Here is a 20986-nt window from a genome sequence, read left to right as displayed (position 1 = left end):
ATAAGCTCATAGCCAAGGGGAAGAGGCAAATACATAAAAGAATTCCAGTATACTTTAATGAGGCTTGAAAGATATGTGGACAGAAATGTGTGAGGGAACTAACAGCATGTATCCCTAAATGAATTTGAGGGAAAAGCAGGGAGAAAAATGGAAAACTTCGCAGATGAGATGGCACCTGAAGTTAGGCAGGTGGGAGCATCTTCAACAGAAGCACTAGTAAGTGCAAACACTTGGAGAGTGAGAACATGGCCAAGTGGGGTGACGGCAAGTAATTCAGTATTGTTGTAGTGTAAGGTGTGTGGTGGCAAGTGTTAGGATATGAGAAAGATAGATGGGGCAAGATCATGTAGAGTTGAATTTTATTTTTTAAGCGATTTTAGTGTCATAAGATTATCAGAAGCGTAGTGACATGATCAGATTTATGTTTCAGAAAATAAGTCTGTTGTGAAGGAGGATCTGAAATAAGAAGTTAACAGCATTAATATTTAAAAGCTGCTAAAGGTTTACTCCAGTGCGTTTTACATATCATCTCAATTCTCACAAAAAGGCTATGATATCACAACTAAAATCATTCCTTTTTAGATTAAAAATGGGCACAGAGAGGCCAAGTACTTTGCCAAACGGTATATGGTGAGTTATATAACTAATGTGGTGAAGCTGAGATTTGAATCCAGGTAGTCTAACAGCAGAGTTTGGATGCTTAATTGCTGTGCCTTACAAGGGGCCGGACAAAGGGCAAGTTAGGATTCTACGGAGATCATCTAAGTAATGAATGATCAGGGCTTGCACTAAGGCAGTGGCAATGGCGTTGTAAGGTGGAGCACGTTTGGCGATTTTGAGGAAGCAGAATTCACAGGACATGATTGACTATGGAGGAGTAAGGGAGTGAGGATCCGGGATGACTGTCTGGTTCCCAGTTGGCTTCTTGTAGGAGACCCGCTCGCTAAGGCAGAAGACATGTGAAGAAATGAGGTTTGGAAAAAGAGGGGGACATAATCAGGTCAGTTTTGGATGTGCTGAGTTGGACAAACCAAACGGAGAAATCTAGAAAGCAACTGGGCCTGAAGGTGAGGAGAGAACAGAAGCCAGAGGTGTGATGAGATTCCTGAGGGGATGGGCAAGGAGAAGATCCGTGAAGGCAAGGCTCAGATACCCCCTGCAACTGTCTCCTGCCTTGAAGGGATAAGCAGAGAAATACAAGCTATCTACCAGAATATTAGACCCAGTGATCATTTATTTAACAAAATGATTGTAAAGAAACAAATGACTGAAGATTCATTCAGTTTAGATTTCTAGGAAATCCAGGTGCTTTCAAGGTAAATGTCTCCGTACTCCTAGGAGACACTGGCAAATCTAGTTTGCTTATTTGATACAGGTATTTATCCCTATTTTTTTCAAATGGCATCAAGTACTTTTGTAGCAATGACATGACAAACATTATTCATTTTCAGAAATCTTTTCAGTTATAGTAATTTCCTTTTAGCCTTGAAAAACGGAAAACTGTATCCTCAACCCTCTAAATACTCTTGTTGTAAGTCTTCTGATCTCTAACATCACTTTTTTTTTTAATGTTTGTAATTGTATATATATACTTAAAATGTTTCCTGGTTAGTTTTCAGTCTTCACATTCTGTAAGTTCCATGACAGCAGGAACCACTTATTTCACCATTGTATGCTTGGTGCCTAGCAGGTTTTTGGCATACTTCTTGATTAACTTATGAACTTTACTAGCTCCTCCCATCCCAAATCTCCTCCCTTCTTCCCTCCCTCCCTCTCTTCTTTCCTTCTGTTCAACAAATATTTGTTGGATGCCTACTATAAGCCAGGGATTCAGCTTAGACTGGTATATAAAGATGACTAAGGAGTGCTCCTGCTCTTAATACTTTAGTAGATATAAACTTGCTATGTGGGTAGTACCTTGATGTCTAAATTTCATCAAGAAGATAGCGAGCGGGCCGGGTGCATTGGCTCACACCTGTAATCCCAGCACTTTGGGAGGCCGAGGCGGGTGGATCACGAAGTTAGGAGATCGAGACCATTCTGGCCAACATGGTGAAACCCTGTCTCTACTAAAAAATACAAAAAAATGAGTCAGGCGTGGTGGCGGGTGCCTGTAGTCCCAGCTACTCAGGAGGCTGAGGCAGGAGAATGGCGTGAACCCAGGAGGCACAGCTTGCAGTGAGCCGAGATCGTGCCACTACACTCCAGCCTGGGCAACACAGCGAGTCTCCGTCTCAAAAAAGAAAAAAAAAAAAAAAAAAAGCGAGGGAAAGGCATTGCTGTCATAAGGAAATGGCATGTATACAAGCTTAGAGGTAGGGATATATGAAACACACATGGTGTACATGAGGAAAGGCCAGGAGCTTTATGTCGCTGGAGCACAAAATAGTATTCATGGAATGCTGTGGAAAGTGGGACAGACAAATCAGTGCCAGGTGAGGCTGAGAAAGTGAAGCCTGTGAAGGCATGAGAAACCATCTTAATTTTTGGATTTTTGTGCCCCTAATCTTGACCCATAAGGGCATCTGTTAAGACAGGTGAGGAGTCAGCATTTTTGTGGCTGACAGAGAAAATGGTGGAGGATTCATTCATTCATACTTATACTTTCTTGCATTGCCTATCTTTTCTTTTGGTTTTATGAGAGAAAAAATTATTTTATAAGCAATTATTTATAAAAGAATTCATTAGAGCAAATTTGTTTAATCAGGAGCAAAATATTTTTTGTAATAAATGGACAAACGCTTTTGCCTCTTGTCGATTTCAATCATTAAACTGTGAGGGAGAGTTTTTCAATTTAGTGGATTAACACATTTCAAGGCATTATCCTTCAACAATAAGGGAGAGGTTTCTCTGGCCTCATTAATTTTTGGTGTAAACTCATGAATTCTTATTTTATTCAATAGGCTATAATCTATTACTGACATTAATTATTCTGACCCTCAAACTGAACCAGATTTCACACGGGCAGCCCCTTCAAGCTGGCTTTGTCCTTCTGACTCTTCACCATTTTCTGAGCCCATCTTTACTTTTAGGCACAATATATTCTAAGCTTATCTTGGACTTTCCCTGTCACAGCCTTGGAATCAGCCAGTTCTCTACAGAATGGAACTGGTTTTATATATTTGCAATTTTCTAAATTGTGTGTCTGAGACACGTTTTTTATAATTTTTATTTACCATGTTTTTAAAAATGCCATTTGATATTTAGTTTAATGCCAATTACTTTCTGGCAACATATGTTTCCCACAACCTAATATATCCCATGAGACCCTGACCATGGGATCAAAATTTCTCCCAACTACACCAGGTTTTAAGAACTAATGAGAGTATTTACAATTTTTTTTTAAGTAGTTTTAAAAACACATGTAAAATAAAAAGCACCTCAGTATTTTTTGTATCTATGTAAATATTTTATTCTGCTTCCAGATAGAACATTGAAGTTTACATGTTATTTTAAAGATAATAAACATCTAAGCTACTGACATAAAATATACAATAAATTTATGAGATATAAGGTACAGATGAGAAAAATCTGAAATAAGTTTTCAACTTCATTTAGCCTATTAGGAACATGAGGATGTCTGGAATTGATGCCGGCCTTGGTCTCAAGTACTTTTTCCCATACGTACTTGTTTTATCCTTCCAGAAAGCATATCATATTAGAGTGTCTAAGAAATCAGTGAATCACTAAGTTTTCCATCTTACCGAAGTACAAAACATTATTTCAAATCTAGGCCTTCTGACAGAATCCAATATCTATTTTTATACTTACTTTTCTTTCTACTAAGTTCTTTAATAAAATTATGAATCAGAAAGCAAGTACAAGACATGCTTATATCACACAGAATATCAATGAAGACTTAGGAAGATAAATAGCTAGTACTTCTAAAAAATCACAAATTTTGACATTTGGAACAATATAATTGCCATACTATTGTATCTTTTATTAAAAAAGACCTTTTCCAGCTTGTTTCCAGACTTCTTTTACTCCTTTAATGCTTTCTTTCTTCACACACTTCCAGTATTCTTGTATACTCTGATGTTGTGGTACCTGTTAACCGAAAGTAAAAATCAAGGGGTCATTGTCTTCAAGGTTAATCGTGATTTCATGTGTACTTTACATTACTGTTTATTTCCTTCCCACACTCCTCCAAAAGTAGTTGAGGGTGAATTATGTTGTAAAAGATGATCACAACAGAACTGAAAATGAGGGTAAAAGACAAAAAGTGAATGTGACTACGCTTAAGGTTACTTGGGAGTGGAACCAGACTCAGTACACATTAATGGAGTTTCTTCTGTAAGAGGGTAATGAAGACTTTGGGCCATCTCTTCTTTCACATACTGGCTTTAAAATCTAATTACTTTATAATGTTTTCCTTTTATAATGTTTTATAATCTTTCCTTTTTTTTCTGGTGAACTTTATTTAGCTATGTAGAATAAAATTATAAGCCTAAAGCTTTGATTTAACATTGGCTAAAATTTAAAAAAAAAAAAAGGTCACAAAATATTTGATGAAAAGCTTCAAGAAATAATCTAATTCATGGAAGTGTTTTGTTAGCTAAAAATACATGTGGATTACTACTACTCTCAACAAAACGAAAAGGTAAAGGTTAGGAAATATTTGGATCCGGGTGACCACAGGAGCACAGCACTGATGAAAAGTAGCCAAGTGGAAGCACAGTTCTACTCCAGATTATGTATGTTCTTTTTCTTATGTCTGATTTACAGCTTTTCTTTTTAATGTCTTCTGAGAAAGGGCAAAGAGACTCCCAGGTACACTCAATTGTGAACTGAAAAGAGTGGCTTAATTTCCTGGAATATATTTATGGTTGTTGGATAACTGCAAAGCTTATAAAATATTAATATGTTTGCTAATGAAAATATTTATTTTTCCCTAAGTTATGTTTGTTGCAGGAAATGGAATTGCTTTTCTAAGTTGTAAATGGCTTTATTTTCATGAATAGTACCACATTCTCTCTCTCTCTCCTTCCTTTCTTCTTGCCTACCTACCAACCATGTAGATTCTCTTTGGACCCTAGTCTTCCCCTGGCGGACTTCTTTTCTGAGAGTGCTTCTAGCACATTCTAATCTGAACAAAAATCTGAATTTGATTTGTCCCACAAGTACAGACTCATATGTGACTTTGAGTGAATAATGCTAATAGTGAAATTTACTTCATAATCTCAGCCACCATACTAAGTATTTTACATTAAATTCTCACAATGCTTTCTGGTAGATTAGTTTCCTCATGGTATGGGTAAAGAATCTGAGACTAAAAAAAATTAAGTGGCTTTGCAAGATTAAGCAGTTAATAAACAGTAGAGCTGGGATTTGAATTTACATATATTAATTACATGTCGTTAGTCAAATCCTAGGCTATGATTTTCTTTCCTTTTTTTGTAGAAACAGAGTCTCATGATGTTATCCGAGCTGGTCTGGAACTCCTGGCCTCAAGTGATCCACCCGGCTCAGCCTCCCACAATGTGCTGGGATTACAGATGTGAGCCACCATGTCCAGCTAGGCTACATTTCTGAATAGTAATTTTTTAAAAAATTGTTAATTTTTTTTTTTGGAGACAAGGGCTTGCTCTGTTGCACAGGCTAGAGTGCAGTGGTGCGATCGTAGCTCACAGTAACTTTAAATAGTGATTTCTTATTAGATTCAGATTATTTTTTAAAAAGCAAAGATGTTTAATCTCATATATAAAATATAGTTCTGTATTTCAATTACAGCTTATAGTCTTTTTATAAGTGATGAAAACTCCATTTAAAGACTGTACAATTGCCCAAATTCTAGGTTTAATATCATTCAGTTAATGACAATGTAAACATGTATTATATAAAAAAATCTGTTACCCATAAACCTCGATGCATTCTGTTTTTTAACACCCCAAGAAACTCTTCATGACTAAGGCATTCATCACCATCCAAATCAAAGATCTTGAAGACAGTGTCCAAAATATTGTTTGAGAGTTCTTGTCCTGTTGCTACTTTCACAGCCCTCTTAAACTCGGCTAACAAACAAACAAACATAAAACAACTTATCAACTATGTGAAATAGTCTAAGTGAAATTAATCTAAATTTTCATTATTTGAGAAGTAAAAGCAAATCCAAATTTTTATTATTTGGAAAGTAAAACAAAAACAAAAATATCCATGAAGAAAATATTGAAACCATAAGCTGACGAATGTCAGGAGAGTCACTGCAAGACAAATGAGCTATTTTAATCAATGCTCTAGACATATATTTGAGACGAGTCTTGCTCGTCGCCCAGGCTGGAGTGCAATGGCATGATCTTGGCTCACTGCAACCTCCGTCTCCTGGGTTCAAGCGATTCTCCTGCCGCAGCCTCCCGAATAGCTGGAATTACAGGCACCTGCCACCACACCCAGCTAATTTTTGTATTTTTAGTAGAGACGGGGTTTCACCATGTTGGCCAGGCTGGTCTTGAGCTCCTGACTTTGTGATCCGCCCACCTTGGCCTCCCAAAGTGCTGGGATTACAGGCGTGAGCCACCATGCCCGGCCTTCTTCCTTCTTTTTAGGAGAATGAGAAAATAAAAGTATAGAAAGTAACCATTAAACTGGAGTACTGGTATTCTAAATCTAGAATAACCACACTGAATTAAAAGGTCAATCAACTATTTTTACTTATAATTTGTTCCTTGATTGGTAGCATTTAGTTGGAGAATATAGTAAAACTGTTTATAAATGATAAAAATTAAATGGTTTTTCATATAACTTACCTAGTCTGACAGGACGGTGAGCTAAACTGAACATCTGCATGGCAATAGCAAAGTCTTCCAAGTGGGTTGTAAAATGGCAAAATGACTTGAATTCATCCAAACTAATGCTCTAATAAAGTAAGAGTTTTTATTACAATTTTGTAAGTACATTAAATAATCTTATAAATGTTAACTATGAACTTTCTTTTCTACCGTAAAGACTAGTGTCATTCTAAGAGGAAGAGACAACAGGGCTTTCTCTGTCCCTTTCTCTCTGTGTACACAAAGAAATGGCCACACAAAGGGCACAGTGAGAAGGTGCTGTGTGCAGGCTGGGCAAGAGGCCTCACCAGAAACTGGCCCTGCTGGTGCCTTATCTTGGACTCTTGGCCTCCAGAACTGTGAGAAATAAATTTATTGTTTAAGCTGCCCAGCCTGTGGTGTTTTGAGGTGGCAGCTTGAAGAGACTAACGTACTCTATTAAGTGGTCCACTTCTGCTAAGTTTTATTAGTGGACATAGCACTGAGTAAGGGCACAGGGTTTTGGAGTTAGATGGACTTAACGCTGAAATTCCGGTTCTGCCCTTTATAACGTGTATGACCTTAGCATCTCTAAGTCTTAGGTAAGTAACGCTTCAGGGGTTATATAGTTTGCCCAAAGTCTACTAACTGGAACAATCAGGATCTGAACCTTGGTCCATCTGACTTCAAAATCTGATCACTTACAAATAAAACAAACGGCGTGGGCGCGGTGACTCATGCCTGTAAGCCCAGCACTTTGAGAGGCAGAGGTGGGTGGATCACGAGGTCAGGAGATGGAGACCATCCTAGCTAACACCGTGAAACCCCTTCTCTACTAAAAATACAAAAACAAAAAAATTAGCCGGGCGTGGTGGCAGGCGCCTGTAGTCCCAGCTACTTGGGATGCTGAGGCAGGAGAATGGTATGAACTCAGGAGGCGGAGCTTGCAGTGAGCCGAGATCACGCCACAGCACTCCAGCTTGGGCGACAGAGCGAGACTCTGTCTCAAAAAATACATAACAAACAAACGGGCTGGGTGCTGTGGCTCATGCCTATAATCCTAGCACTTTGGGAGGCCAAGGCAGGCAGATCACCTGAGGTCAGCAGTTCGAGACCAGTCTGGTCAACATGGTGAAAAAGAAAAAAAAAAAAAAATTGGCTGGGTGTGGTGGTGCACACCTGTAGTCCCAGCTATTTGGAAGGCTGAAGCAGGAGAACTGTTTAAACCCGTGAGGTGGAGGCTACAGTGAGCCAAGATCGCGCCACTGCACTCCAGCCTGGGTGATGGAGTGAGACTCTGTCTAAAAACAAACAAATAAATAATAAAGTTAAAAGAAAACTCAGTTTTTTCCATTAAAACAATAAAAGCCAGGTACAGTGGTTCCTGACTGTAATCACAGCACTTTGGAAGGCTGAGGTGGCCGGACTGCTTGAGCTCAGGAGTTGGAGACCAGACTAGGCAACATGGTGAAACCCCCGTCTCTACAAAAAATACAAAAATTAGCCAGGCATGGTGGCATGTGCCTGTGGTCCCAGCTACTGAGGAGGCTTAGGCAGAAGGATCCCTTGAGCACAGGAGTTTGAGGTTATAGTGAGCTAATTGCACCACTGCACTTCAGCCTGGGCAACAGAGCAAGACCCTGTCTCAAAAACAAACAAAAGTAAACAAAGTATGAAAATTCTCTTAGTTTTTATTTTGTTTTTGAGACAGTGTCTCACTCTCTGTCACCCAGCCTGGAGTCCAGATCACAGCTCACTGCAGCCTTGAAATTTTGGGTTCAAGCTATCCTCCTGCCTCAGTCTCCCAAGTAGCCGGGACTACAGACACACAGCACCACACCCAACTAATATTTTTATTTCTATTTTTAGTAGAGATGAGATCTCGCTATGTTTCTCAGGCTGGTTTCAAACTCCTGGGCTCAAGTGATCCTCCCACCTTAGCCTCAGAAAGTGCAGGGATTACAAGTGTCAGCCATTGTGTCCAGCCAAAAATTATTAATTTGAAAGTAAATTCTTCCCTGCCTGAAAAAAAATGTTTCTCTTTGTAGGATGTTGAGGATCATGCCCTCTGTAATGTGTGGTCTTACTCAAGGTTCACTGGTTTCCAGCTTTTGTGACTTCATGAAATTTTTATTTTTAAATATTTCAATAAAGTTTTTGAAAAAGTAATATCTGCACATAGTTAAAAATTCAAACATGAAGGATAAATGATGAAGAGTTCTTCCACTCTGATTCCCAGTTCCATTCCCCAGACACGAGTTACCAATTTCTTGTGTCTCCATCCAGAAATATTCTATTCTTTTTTTTTTTTTTTTTTTTTTTTTGAGACAGTCTCGCTCTGTCACCCAGGCTAGAGTGCAATGTTGCGATCTTGGCTCACTGCAACCTCTGCCTCCCAGGTTCAAGCAATTCTCCTGTCTCAGCCTCCCGAGTAGCTGGGAATGCAGGCACCTGCCACCACGTCCGGCTAATTTTTGTATTTTCAGTAGAGATGCAGTTTCACCATATTGGTCAGGCTGGTCTCAAACTCCTGACCTCAGGTGATTCACCCGCCTCAGCCTCCCAAAGTGCTGGGATTACAGGCGTGAGCCACCGCGCCTGGCGGATATTCTATTCTTATCAAAAGTGCATACGTGTACACGCACATCTCCTTGTTTTACACAATGGGAACAATCTCTTCACATATTTCTGTACCTTGCTTTATTCTCTTAACAGTATATTTACAAGATGATAGGCAGAGAGGAAAAAAAGAAAAAGAAAAAAACCAGTGTGTTTATCTGCACAAATAAAAGAGTGGCTGCTTCTGTCATGACCGCAAAGTAGAGAGTGGCTGCTTCTGTCATGACCTCAAAGTAGGCACTGGGTGCAACTTTTTTGATGTCTGCTTTTCTGATAGATGAAAAATGGTATTTTATTAATGTTTAAATTTGCATGTCTTACGGAGTCTTGCTCTGTCGCCCAGTCTGGAGTGCAGTGGCGTGATCTTGGCTCACCAGAACCTCCGCCTCCCTCATTCAAGCGATTCTTCTGCCTCACCCTCCCAAATAGCTGCGATTACAGGCAGGCGCCACGACAACCCGCTAATTTTTCTATTTTTAGAAGAGACAGGGTTTCACCATGTTGACCAGGCTGGTCTCAAACTCCCGGCCTCAGGTGATCCACCTGCCTCGGCCTCCCAAAGTGCTGGAATTACAGGTGTGAGCCATAGGCCCAGCCTGAATATGTATGTCTTTAATTGTGAATGAAGTTAAACATTTTTCACATGCTTATTAGGCATTTGTGGATTTCTCTTCTTGTGTCTTGTTTATGTCCTTTGCCCAGATTTCCAATGGGTTGTTAGGTAACTTACTGTGCGAGACTGTTCTCCATGGGTCTCACATTTCTTTTTTGAGATGGAGTCTCGCTCTGTCACCCAGGCTGGATGGAGTGCAGTGGCGCGATCTCGGCTCCCTGCAAGCTTCACCTCCTGGGTTCACGCCATTTTCCTGCCTCTGCCTCCCGAGTAGCTGGGACTACAGGCACCTGCCACCATGCCTGGCTAATTTTTTGTATTTTTAGTAGACACGGGGTTTCACCATGTTAGCCAAGATGGTCTCAATCTCCTGACCTCATGATCTGCCCGCCTCGGCCTCCCAAAGTGCTGGGATTACAAGCTTGAGCCACCGTGCCCAGCTAGGTCTCACGTTTCTGTACATCTATCAGAGGCACCGACTGCATTTTTGTTCCAGATTATATCTTCAAGTTTTCACACCTGTAATCCCAGCGCTTTGGGAGGCTGAGGCGGATCACCTGAGGCCAGGAGTTCGAGACCAGCCTGGCCAACACAGTGAAACCCATCTCTACTAAACATACAAAAATTGTGAGGCATGGTGGCATGCGCCTGTAATCCCAGCTACTCAGGAGGCTGAGGCAGGAGAATTGTTTGTATAGTGGACAGCACTGTTCCTCAGGAGCACAGGACAGCTTTGCTTACTGTCCAGTATCATGAATACACAATGCCTCCCACTGCAGCAAAGCTCAGGAAGGCTTGTTTACTGCCCATTACCAAACATTCAGACCACCTCGGCTGTGATGTGAATCTGCTCTGTGCGCAGCATCTACCTGGGCCTCTCAGCATCATGCCCATGGGGCTTGGGAGGCAAGGGGCAACTGACACAAATATGTTACTCATGTTGTTGCTACATTACGATAATAAAATTCTTTGTGTCTGACTCAATAGTCTTGTGTCTTCTGCAAGCATCCATGAAACTGTGCAGGCTAACTTGCAAAGGGATAAAATTTCAGACACTTTACAGTTATTCACATGTTGATTTTCAAGTTCTCATGATGTATTAAATAGGGAAAAAAATCTCAGACCATTTAAAGTTCTTGATACCTACTGATTTTGTTTTGTTTTGAGACAGAGTCTCACTGTTGCCCAGGTGCGATCTTGGTTCACCGCAGCCTGTCTCCCAGGTTCATCCAATTCTCCCGCCTCAGCCTCCTGAGTAGCTGGGACTACAGGTGTGTGGCACCATGCCCGGCTACATTTTTTTTTTGTATTTTTTGGTAGAGATGGGGTTTCACCATGTTGGCCCGGCTAGTCTCGAACTCCTGACCTCTAGAGAGCCACCCTCCTTGGCCTCCCAAAGTGCTGGGATTACAGGAATGAGCCACCACGCCCAGCCAATCCCTACTGATTTTTAAAGATCCCATTATAAATTAAGAAAATTGGTCTTTACATATCAGTATCTCCCCCTTCCTCATGTTGTTAACTTTTTCTTTTGACTCTGATTATAATTTTTGCAGGGGATGAGGTAAGGCAACAGAATTTTAATTTTTAGGTATTTCATCAAGTTTTCTTTGAAAGGTTTTAGGTTTTGCTTAGAAAGGTATATAACCTAAGATGAAACATTTTCCATGTTTTCTTCTACGACTTATTCAGTTTCATTTTTTTCAACATTTAATTTTTTGATTCATCCAAAATTTATTTTAGAGTAATGAATGGTGTAAAGATTTATGTTCATTTTCTCCCTCAGATGGCCAGTGAATTATCCTAATGCCATTTATTAATAATTCTTTTACCCAACTAATTTAAAATACTATTTCATAATTACTAAATGTCTCATATGCTTATGTCTATTTCTAGAGTCTGTCAAATTCATTGTCAGTAACAAACTGTTTTAGTTACCAAGGTCTGATAATATATTTTAATATGTTGACATTCTTTTCATATAAAGTCTTTTTTTTTTTTTGATACAGAGTCTCGCTGTCACCCAGGCTGGAGGGAAGTGGCACGATCTCAGCTCACTGAAAGCTCTGCCTCCTGGGTTCACACTATTCTCCTGCCTCAGCCTCCCGAGTAGCTGGGACTACAGGCGCCCGCCACCATGCCCGGCTAATTTTTTGTATTTTTAGTAGAGACGTGGTTTCACCGTGTTAACCAGGATGGTCTTGATCTCCTGACCTCATGATCTGCCCACCTTGGCTTCCCAAAGTGCCAGGATTACAGGCGTGATCATATAAAGTTTTATAGCTTGTCTAGTTTCTTCCCAAGAATTCAATGGTATTTTTATTGAAACCCACGAGTGTTCACCAGTATCTGGCTCTTTTCTGATTCCTGCACATATGAAAGACTGAAGTTCCTTGCCTCCCTGCATTCAGGTGGGGTTATGTGATTAGTCTGGCCAATAGCCAAGTGTCATGTGATGTTTCCAGGCCAAAACATTTAGTTGCTGGATTTTGACTCCCCTCTTTCTTTTCCTGCCACAGCCTCTGAGCGTGGTACTTCTTTCAGATGATGTAACTCCAAGATGGCACAGCCTCAGAAAGTCTAGACCCCTGAATGGGTCTAGACCTCTATGCAGACAGAGACTCCTATCAGCCCACGATGGAATTGTGGCATGACTGAGCAAGAAACTCAGTGTCAGCCAGGGGGATTTCAGGGTTAATTTGTAACTGCAGTAAACTTGGGCTGTTCTAATATAACCATTACACTTATAGACTAACTGAAGACAGAATTGCTGTATTTATAATTCTAAGACTTTCTATTCAATAATAGGGGATGTCTTATAATTAGATAAGTTTTCTTTTTATATCCATCAAGGCTATTAAGTTTTCTTCTTTTTTTTTTGTTAAATTTATTTCTAATTGTTATATATTTATCTTGCAGTTATAACTGGGTTTTTCTATTGCAATTTATTATCATTGTTCTTACAACAGAAGTAACTTTTTAAAAAGTTACATAAAATACACGTCCATTGTAAACATTTTTTTGGAACAATACATAAACGTACAAAGAAAGAAAGTAAAAAACACTTGAAACCTCACCACTGTACATGAATAATTATTAATAGCTTGGCAATCATCATTTCATACATCTCGTATATATATACACACACATATGCATGTCATTACATTTTCTACTTGTAATTTGTATATAGGAGAGCTGCTGCTTCTTATATATTAGCATCATGACAGGTACTTTATTGAATTCTTATTGTTTCTATGGTTTTTCTACTGGATTCTCTTGGGTTCTCTAGGCATATAATTGCATCACATAAAAACAAAGACAACTACTACCCCCTTTCACATTTTTATACTCTTTTAAATAATCTTGTTAATTTGGACTGGTTAAGATTTCCAGAATGATATTAAATAATAGTGGTGATACTTGTCTTATTCTTGACTTTACCGGAAATGGAAAACTTGTAATTGCTACACTGATTCTGTCTTAGGCAGTAGTTTTCCTTCACAGGAAAAGAGCATGTAGAGAACATTCCTCAAGTTGATTTTATATACCATCGAGGGTAGCACAGTCGTGGTTAATTCAGAAGTTACTTTATTTATGTAAACATGTCTAACTTATTATATCATCTTTATCACATGCATAATAAAAGGGTATACCAACCTCTCCTGCTGACAACTTCTCTCTCACATTTTTCCAATAAATATCTTTATTTTCAGTGTTAGTGAAAAAAAGTAGCCACTCTGCAAAGTCTTCTTTTCTCATGAAACTCAAACCTTTAGAAAACTGAAGGAATTCCATTTCTTGAATCTCTGTTTGTAAATTTTCCATAAATCTAAATGTAAAAATACAAAATTAGTAAAGTAACTAGTGGCATTCAACCTTAAATATTGTAAATGGGTCTGCAAAGTACCTTCACTATTACCTACTGAGTGGCTGCCTCCTGATGGTGAGCAGGATGAAGCATTAGTGCTGTGCAAGGATTGTGGGGAGAGGGAGGATGCAGAGAAACTGATTAAGTCCAACACTGGCTTCCATCAGTAACTCTCTATACTCAACTTGTTTGTGTAAGTTATACCTGGCAACCTACATTTTGATAAACCTAAAGACTTAAAAAAATATGTAAAATGTTGCTTTGATACATCCAGAGAAAACAACAATTCCATGGAAACTAGTTTTTTTTCCAATACAGAAAAATTATCAATAATCAGATAAATTTAAAATTGAGGTGGGACACTGCTTTTAGAATGTTAATCATAATTACTACTTCCTAATATTTTTCAAATACCAAAGTTAATCAGTGTAATCAATGGCTTGGCATCAAAAGTTTAGCTCTATCTAAAAACATAATCTTTTTGACAATAATACATGTCGATATGACTCAACATTCCTTTCTTATAAAAACAACATGGCACTTCGATCAAACTGTCATCAATGGCTTCCCAGGAAAGGGACACGTTGAAAAGATATCAGATTAAAATACATCTTCTTTGAACCTGAACCCAGAAACGTTGCACTTGATTTATTTATAACCTAAATCATGTGAAAAGTATTATCATCTCCATGAATTTTAATACATTGCAGATCCCTTTAATCACTTTTCCACATGTTAAAAGATCGGTACTATCTGTCATGTCAAATTCAAATGAAAATATACATGGGGTGATAGAAGAGGGACATTCCAGTTCAGTGGGAGAAAAATCATCACTTAAAAAATGACTTGCTTGAAGTTCTACATTTATCCCATAAATCTTAAAAGCATGAAGGAGGAGTTTGATCTTAGACCTCTGTCTACGTGGTAGGCAAGAGTTTGTTACTTAAAACATTTTCTGAGTGTACTGAATACACGGATTCATCAACGTCATGTTTCTTTCTGGGTCAAAGCAGAACTTTATCTAAAATTTGAAGCATTTCAAATTTGGACTGATAGAGCAACAAAATATTTTACTGATATACTTTGCCTTTTATTTTGTTGAGTTTTCCTGCCCTGTATACTGTAATGACATTCAACTGATTCTTATTAGAACTGTTAAATGTATGCTTTACTTGCAAATGAGTGTACACTGAATTAGGCAAGCAGAAGATAGGGTATAAAAACATTACTAACTTGTTTCTTTCCCTTTTTTCTTCAGGCTCTATGCGAGCCTCTATCAGAGGCTGAAATATTATAAACTTAATTGCTGTTAAACTATACATTGTCTGGATTAAGCTACTTTCATCTTACCTAATTACACTACTTTTAATGAATATAAATCCATTTATGATGATAATCTTTTCCCTTTAAGCCTAAAATCATATTATCTTGTTATAACATGAAAGTCTGGAACATGATCTGAACATGCATATATGAATTGGAAAATTTATAGTAGATAAGGCTGCCAGACACATTGTGAACAAATTACATACTTTATAAATTAGTGGGTTAATTGGAAACAACGGGAGAGATCTGTTTTTCCTTACTGGAATTGTTTAGGCAGAGTTGTACTGGAGTGGCGCGTACAGGCTGTGAGTCCATCATGCATGTCTTCCCACCTCTGCTTCATGCAGGGGAGCTTGATATTGGCATGGTAGAGTATTTATTTATTTATACTACTAATTGGCAAACACTACAAATCAAGGCTGTTTTTCCTGAGACAGATGATTGTTAAACATATTTACTAGCACACCACTGCCTCTAGACACCTCTGAATTTATAAAAACGCTTCATGAAACTCAGAAATCCTCAACTAATAATTGGCATTTCAGAATTTTTAACAATCTCAGCCCTAAAAAGTACATCAGTATCAATATCCTCCCCAATTTTTCCTGATGAGAAGACTTGAGGCCAATTTTCTTCCCTCTAACCATTATATATCTTAAGTCACAGGTTTATTTTCAGTTTAAAAAATTCATTGGAATAAAAAATGAGGTCAAATGTGTCAGACTAGAAATAAACTCAGAGATTATTTCTGGTCACTATCTTTAAGGCTAATCATGGAGTTTAAAAGAAGAAAAAAGAAATGCAGAAGAAGAAAAATCACCAAAGGGAGTAGGAGAGAAGACTAAAAAAGACCAGAAAAACACAACAAAATCAAAAGGCATTGATGCAGGGCGGGTAAATGCCATCAGGAGCTGCCTGAGTAGCCCCAGAGTCAATGCTTTCCCCCAGAACAATATGTAGTAGGTTGATAGAAAACTCATTTTTCACAATTTAAATTATCTGCTGCTTTCATAACAATAAAAGCACACCAAAATTCTGAGACAGAATTAAATTACACTGTGGTTTTTACTTAAACGGTTAAGTGATATTTCAGCTGGAAAATCTTTTTGATTAGTTGTATAAGTAAAAAAAAATCAGAAAACAAGTGACAAATTTTTCTTTAACTGATGAGTTTCTTTTGATCCATGGTAGTATCTACTGAATATGACTGTCCTTCTGGTAACCTAGTCTGGTACTTGAAAGCCCATTCAATGCACCCACCACCTACCAGGGAACTGTGGAACTCTTTCAGAAACTACGTGATCACCTAAACCTTTCATGAGAAACCTGAATCTCGCCTCTTCAGTTTCTAAAGTATGTGATCCTGTAACAAGTCCCTCAACCTCATCAGATTCTAGTTATAAAGAGAAGACACTTACCTCACCTTGTAAGGCCAAGTGAGATGACACATATGGAAAGTACTTAGAAAGATGCCATGCACCATGTAAGTACCTGCCAGTCGCTGTGATGGTACTGAGGATGATATGTAACTATCTTTTCATTTTCATTCTTCATGCCCAGACTCTACTTTTTCTTTTTTTTTTTTTTTTAAAGACAGGGTCTCACTCTGTTGCCTAGGCTGGAGTGCAGTGGTGTGATCACGGCTCACTGCAGTCTCAACGTCCCTGGGCTCTGGTGATCCTCCCCACCTCAGCCTCCCAAGTAACTGGGACTACGGGTGCACACCACCCCACGAATCTCTTTTGTAAAGATGAGGTTTCGCCATGTTGCCCAGGCTGCTGTCGAAGTCCTGGGCTCAAGCAATCTGCCTGCCTTGGCCTTCCAAAGTGCTGGGATTACAGCTGTGAGCCGCCGCACCCAGCTCCAGCCTCCGCTGTTAATCGCTTTCCACTTTCTCACCCACAACCTCAGCTCTAATGGACTGCAAGAGGTCTTCTTCAAGTATGGCTTAAAGAAAACCATACTATAACTAACTGCACATAGTGGTATTTGCACAAATTCATGGTGCACATTTTCAACTGGGTCCTTGACCCTTACAGACACTCTTCTGCTAGCCTGGAAATGTATCTTTTTGATTTTACATAGAGGCTATTTCATTTTCACTCTCTTTTCTGTTTATCCTCAGCCTATGACTTTGCCCCTGCTTCCTACAGAAACTAGAAATCATTGTTTAATAAATTCATTCATTTTCTTGTCACTAAAAATTGTAACAGCATCCACATGCATCCTTTTCCCCACCCTCTTCTTCCTGTCACAACGGACGGTGAGTCCCTTTTCTTGTCAGTGGCTGCACTCTGAATCCCACCTATATTCCTGTACTTCCTTCTGTTCAGGGACCTTGCTCTTCTAGTGATACCCTGTCACTCCTGTATTTTCAGCCTTTGCCTCCTTACATCGTCAGTTAAACATGTTATAACATTATACTCCCAGAAACACAAAAGTATAAGCTCCAAATAATACATATGAAACCATTTTTGTGGAATATCAATGATTAATTTGGCTAGTACGTTAGTGCAAGCTTTTGAAAATATTATTGGAAGCCATTTTCTGTTATTTTATGACTTAGCAAAATTTAAAAGATATCTTATGATTGCTGTAAATTCCAGCCTAGTATAATTACAATTTTATCTTTAGGGACACTTTGCAATATCTAAGAAAGCTCTTGAAAAATTTCATTTTTAAAGTTTTTGTTAATTTAATTGGATTAAAAAAATTGCATGATGGTATGACAAATTTCAAAGGGCCCATAATTTATAGAAGAACTAATTAAAAAAAATTTAAAGTAAGAATTCTAAATAAAATCATTCCCATTGAAGAAAAGGTGAGAAGCAACCTTAAAAGTTAACGAGTTAGGGAACTGTAAAGTGAAGTGGAGTGACGTATTAGTATCTCTGTGAATACGGTTTGAAAAATTATCAGTAATATGACAATATCAGTATTATGATAATAGCTTTCCTTGTTTTAAATTATGATATTTTTGGAACTTTAAAAAACATTGAGAGAGTGATATTTTAAATATACAAGAAGAGGTATGGTTTAAAATGTTGTTGAAAAAATTGTTCTAGAGAGCTTAAATGACTCAGTGTAGCCATCAGGTAAACTGGGATTAGTGGGATTAGAAAAAATCTAATTCAGAAACTTAGATTTTTTTTTTTTTTTTTTGAGACAGTCTCACTCCATTGCCCAGGCTGGAGTGCAGTGATGCAATCTCGGCTCATTGCAACCTCTGCTGCCCGGGTTCAAGCACTTCTCCTAACTCAGCCTCCCAAGTAGCTGGGATTACAGGTGCCTGCCACCTCGCCCGGCTAATTTTTGTATTTTTGGTAGAGACGGGGTTTCACTACGTTGGCCAGGCTGGTCTTAAACTCCTGACCTGGTGATCCGCTCGCCTCGGCCTTCCAAAGTGCTGGGATACAGACATGAGCCACCGCGCCCGGCCAGATTTTCTTTTTTCTTTTCTTTTTCTTTCTTTCTCTTTTTTTTTTTTTTTTTTTTTGACAGAGTCTCACTCTGTCACCCAGGCTGAAGGGCAGGAGGCACTTGGATTTTCATGCATTCTTCTTCCTTCCTTAAATCTAATCAATCACTGAGCCCTACAATTTTATCTCCTGTGTCTGGAAATCTTTCCTACTTCAAAATCCTTATTGCCACTACACTAGTTCAAGGCTCTTCTTTCTTTCTTTTCTTTCTTTTCTCTCTCTCTCTCTCTTTCTTTCTTTCTTTCGAGACGGAGTCTCGCTCTGTCGCCCAGGCTGGAGTGCAGTGGCGCGATCTCGGCTCACTACAAGCTCCGCCTCCAGGGTTCACGCCATTCTCCTGCCTCAGCCTCCTGAGTAGCTGGGTCTACAGGTGCCCGCCACCATGCCTGGCTAATTTTTTGTATTTTTAGTAGAGACGGGGTTTCACCATGTTAGCCAGGATGGTCTCGGTCTCCTGACCTCGTGATCTACTGCCTCGGTCTTCCAAAGTGCCGGGATTACAGGCGTGAGCCACCGCGCCCGGCCCAAGGCTCTTATTTCTTTTCTGGAATGTCTGAATGGTTTTCTCTCTCATAAAACCTATCCTTTACTCTGCTGCCAGAGTGATGGGCACATCTGACCAAATACCCTTCACGTGGCCTTCTTCAGGGCCTCTCATCACTGAGTTAATCAACAAGCTACCTCTATCTTATGGTGTATAAAACCTTCACACAGGTAAGTTCGTACTTCCCAGCCTCCATTCTCCTCACCTTATGCTTACTACTTTATCAACTCTACTGCTTCTAATTTCCTTTACAAACCATACACTTTCATGCCTCTACGTCTTTGCTCTTGCTGTGTTATCATTCCCTCAAATGCCTCCTGCCCAAACCACTTTTGCCTGTTAATCCCGGCTAGTTTGTCAAGATTCAACTTAGTATTTCTTCTAGAAAGCCTTCCCTGATCACCTAGTCCCAACCTTCAACACAGGGTACACTAAGTGATCTTCTGTGTTACCCAAATACCCTATTTATCTAAGAAAGCACTGACTACAATGTATTTAAATGTTTTTCTGCATGTTTACTAGATAGTTTCCAGAAGGTACTATCCCTAGTGTTTGAGGAGTAATTTGACACACAATAGCATATATCACATTCAATAAATCTTTATTAAACTAGATTCAGCTGAATAAGATGCAGGTCTCCTGCCTCCCAAGTCTGTTTTTCCCCACTATTCTGCACTGCTTTTTGATATCTGTTTTAAGACTTTGGTTAGTGGAGTAGCACAGGGAGGCGCACTGTCTCACTATGCATGGCATTATTATCATTGGGAAGATGGTAGACAGGACACTGTATTTTAATGTTTATAATAATCATATAAGGTAAGCATTATTATGTCTACTTTTTAGATAAAGAAATGAGCTTAGGGAGGTTAAACACGTACTTAAAATTAATGTTAGTATAAAGCTTTACTGGAGCATGTCCATGTCTATTTGTTAATGTACTGTTTATGGCTGCTTTCACACTACAACCATGGAGTTCTGTAGTTGTGACAGAGACCATATTTACTCTTTAGGCCTTTGCAGAAAATGTTTGCCAAACCTTGTGCTAGAGAATGAGAGACTACATGAAGCAGAGCTGAGGTGTCCCAGTTGAGACCATCTTAGAAAAGCCAGCAGCCAGCAAAGCCATCAGCAGACTGCAAATGGAAGAGTACTGTCAAGATCAGCCAATCCTGTTCCGATCAGGAGAACTGCCCAACTTACTCAAAGACTCACGAAAATAATAAACGGTTGTTGTTTTAAGTTAGGTTGGTTTGTTTTGCCTAAAGAACAACTGACGCTAGGCGCATGGTTCTTTGTTGCAAACATTAAGTTACTAAAAAGAATTATTGTATTCTATGAAACAGATATTACTTTCTATAATAAGGTAGAATATTTTGAGCATACTAATTTTAGTTTCTATTTCATAGGTTTAGTTCTCAGAGATAAATACTATACAGATCCACAAAATCCACAAACAGTATTTTAGTTTTATGATCTGCAGTTCTAGGAAATGAATATATTCTGTTTCTCTTTATTTCTTACCCATAAAATTTCCCTAAATGAATGTAAATATTTGCATTTACCTTCGAAATTCTTTATAATGAAGTTTTCTTTGTCCTCTTTTTCCAAAGAAATGCATCTGAAGAGTTGTGTTAATTTCAGTTTCTTTCACTATTGCTTCCTATTAAAAAATTAAAATAATTTAAAATAATTATAAATAAGAATAAAAATAGAATCTGTAGAGTAGAAATCTTAGAATAATATCCAGAAAGGATTCTTCTTACAGCAATAACAACAACAACAAAAGTTGTA

General features: G+C 38.7%; 1 protein-coding gene across 3 annotated transcripts in view; it reads right to left on the bottom strand.

Annotated features, from left to right (window-relative positions):
• Positions 1 to 3387: 3387 nt before the first annotated feature.
• MICU2 (mitochondrial calcium uptake 2) overlaps positions 3388 to 20986 on the bottom strand; it is a 113380-nt gene continuing 95781 nt past the window's right edge. For all 3 annotated transcript variants that reach the window (XM_055244002.2, XM_055244003.2, XM_063619027.1), the window contains 5 exons: positions 20758 to 20855; positions 13636 to 13807; positions 6747 to 6855; positions 5857 to 6014; positions 3388 to 4050 (listed from right to left, as the gene is read on the bottom strand). In XM_055244002.2, the coding sequence (XP_055099977.1) occupies positions 3946 to 4050; positions 5857 to 6014; positions 6747 to 6855; positions 13636 to 13807; positions 20758 to 20855 (642 nt within the window). In that variant the 3' untranslated portion in view covers positions 3388 to 3945. The remainder of the gene's footprint in view (positions 4051 to 5856; positions 6015 to 6746; positions 6856 to 13635; positions 13808 to 20757; positions 20856 to 20986) is intronic.

This window comes from Symphalangus syndactylus, chromosome 15 (assembly GCF_028878055.3).
Source record: "Symphalangus syndactylus isolate Jambi chromosome 15, NHGRI_mSymSyn1-v2.1_pri, whole genome shotgun sequence".
Lineage (NCBI taxonomy): Eukaryota > Metazoa > Chordata > Mammalia > Primates > Hylobatidae > Symphalangus > Symphalangus syndactylus.
This window is presented reverse-complemented; position numbering and strand designations above follow the sequence as displayed.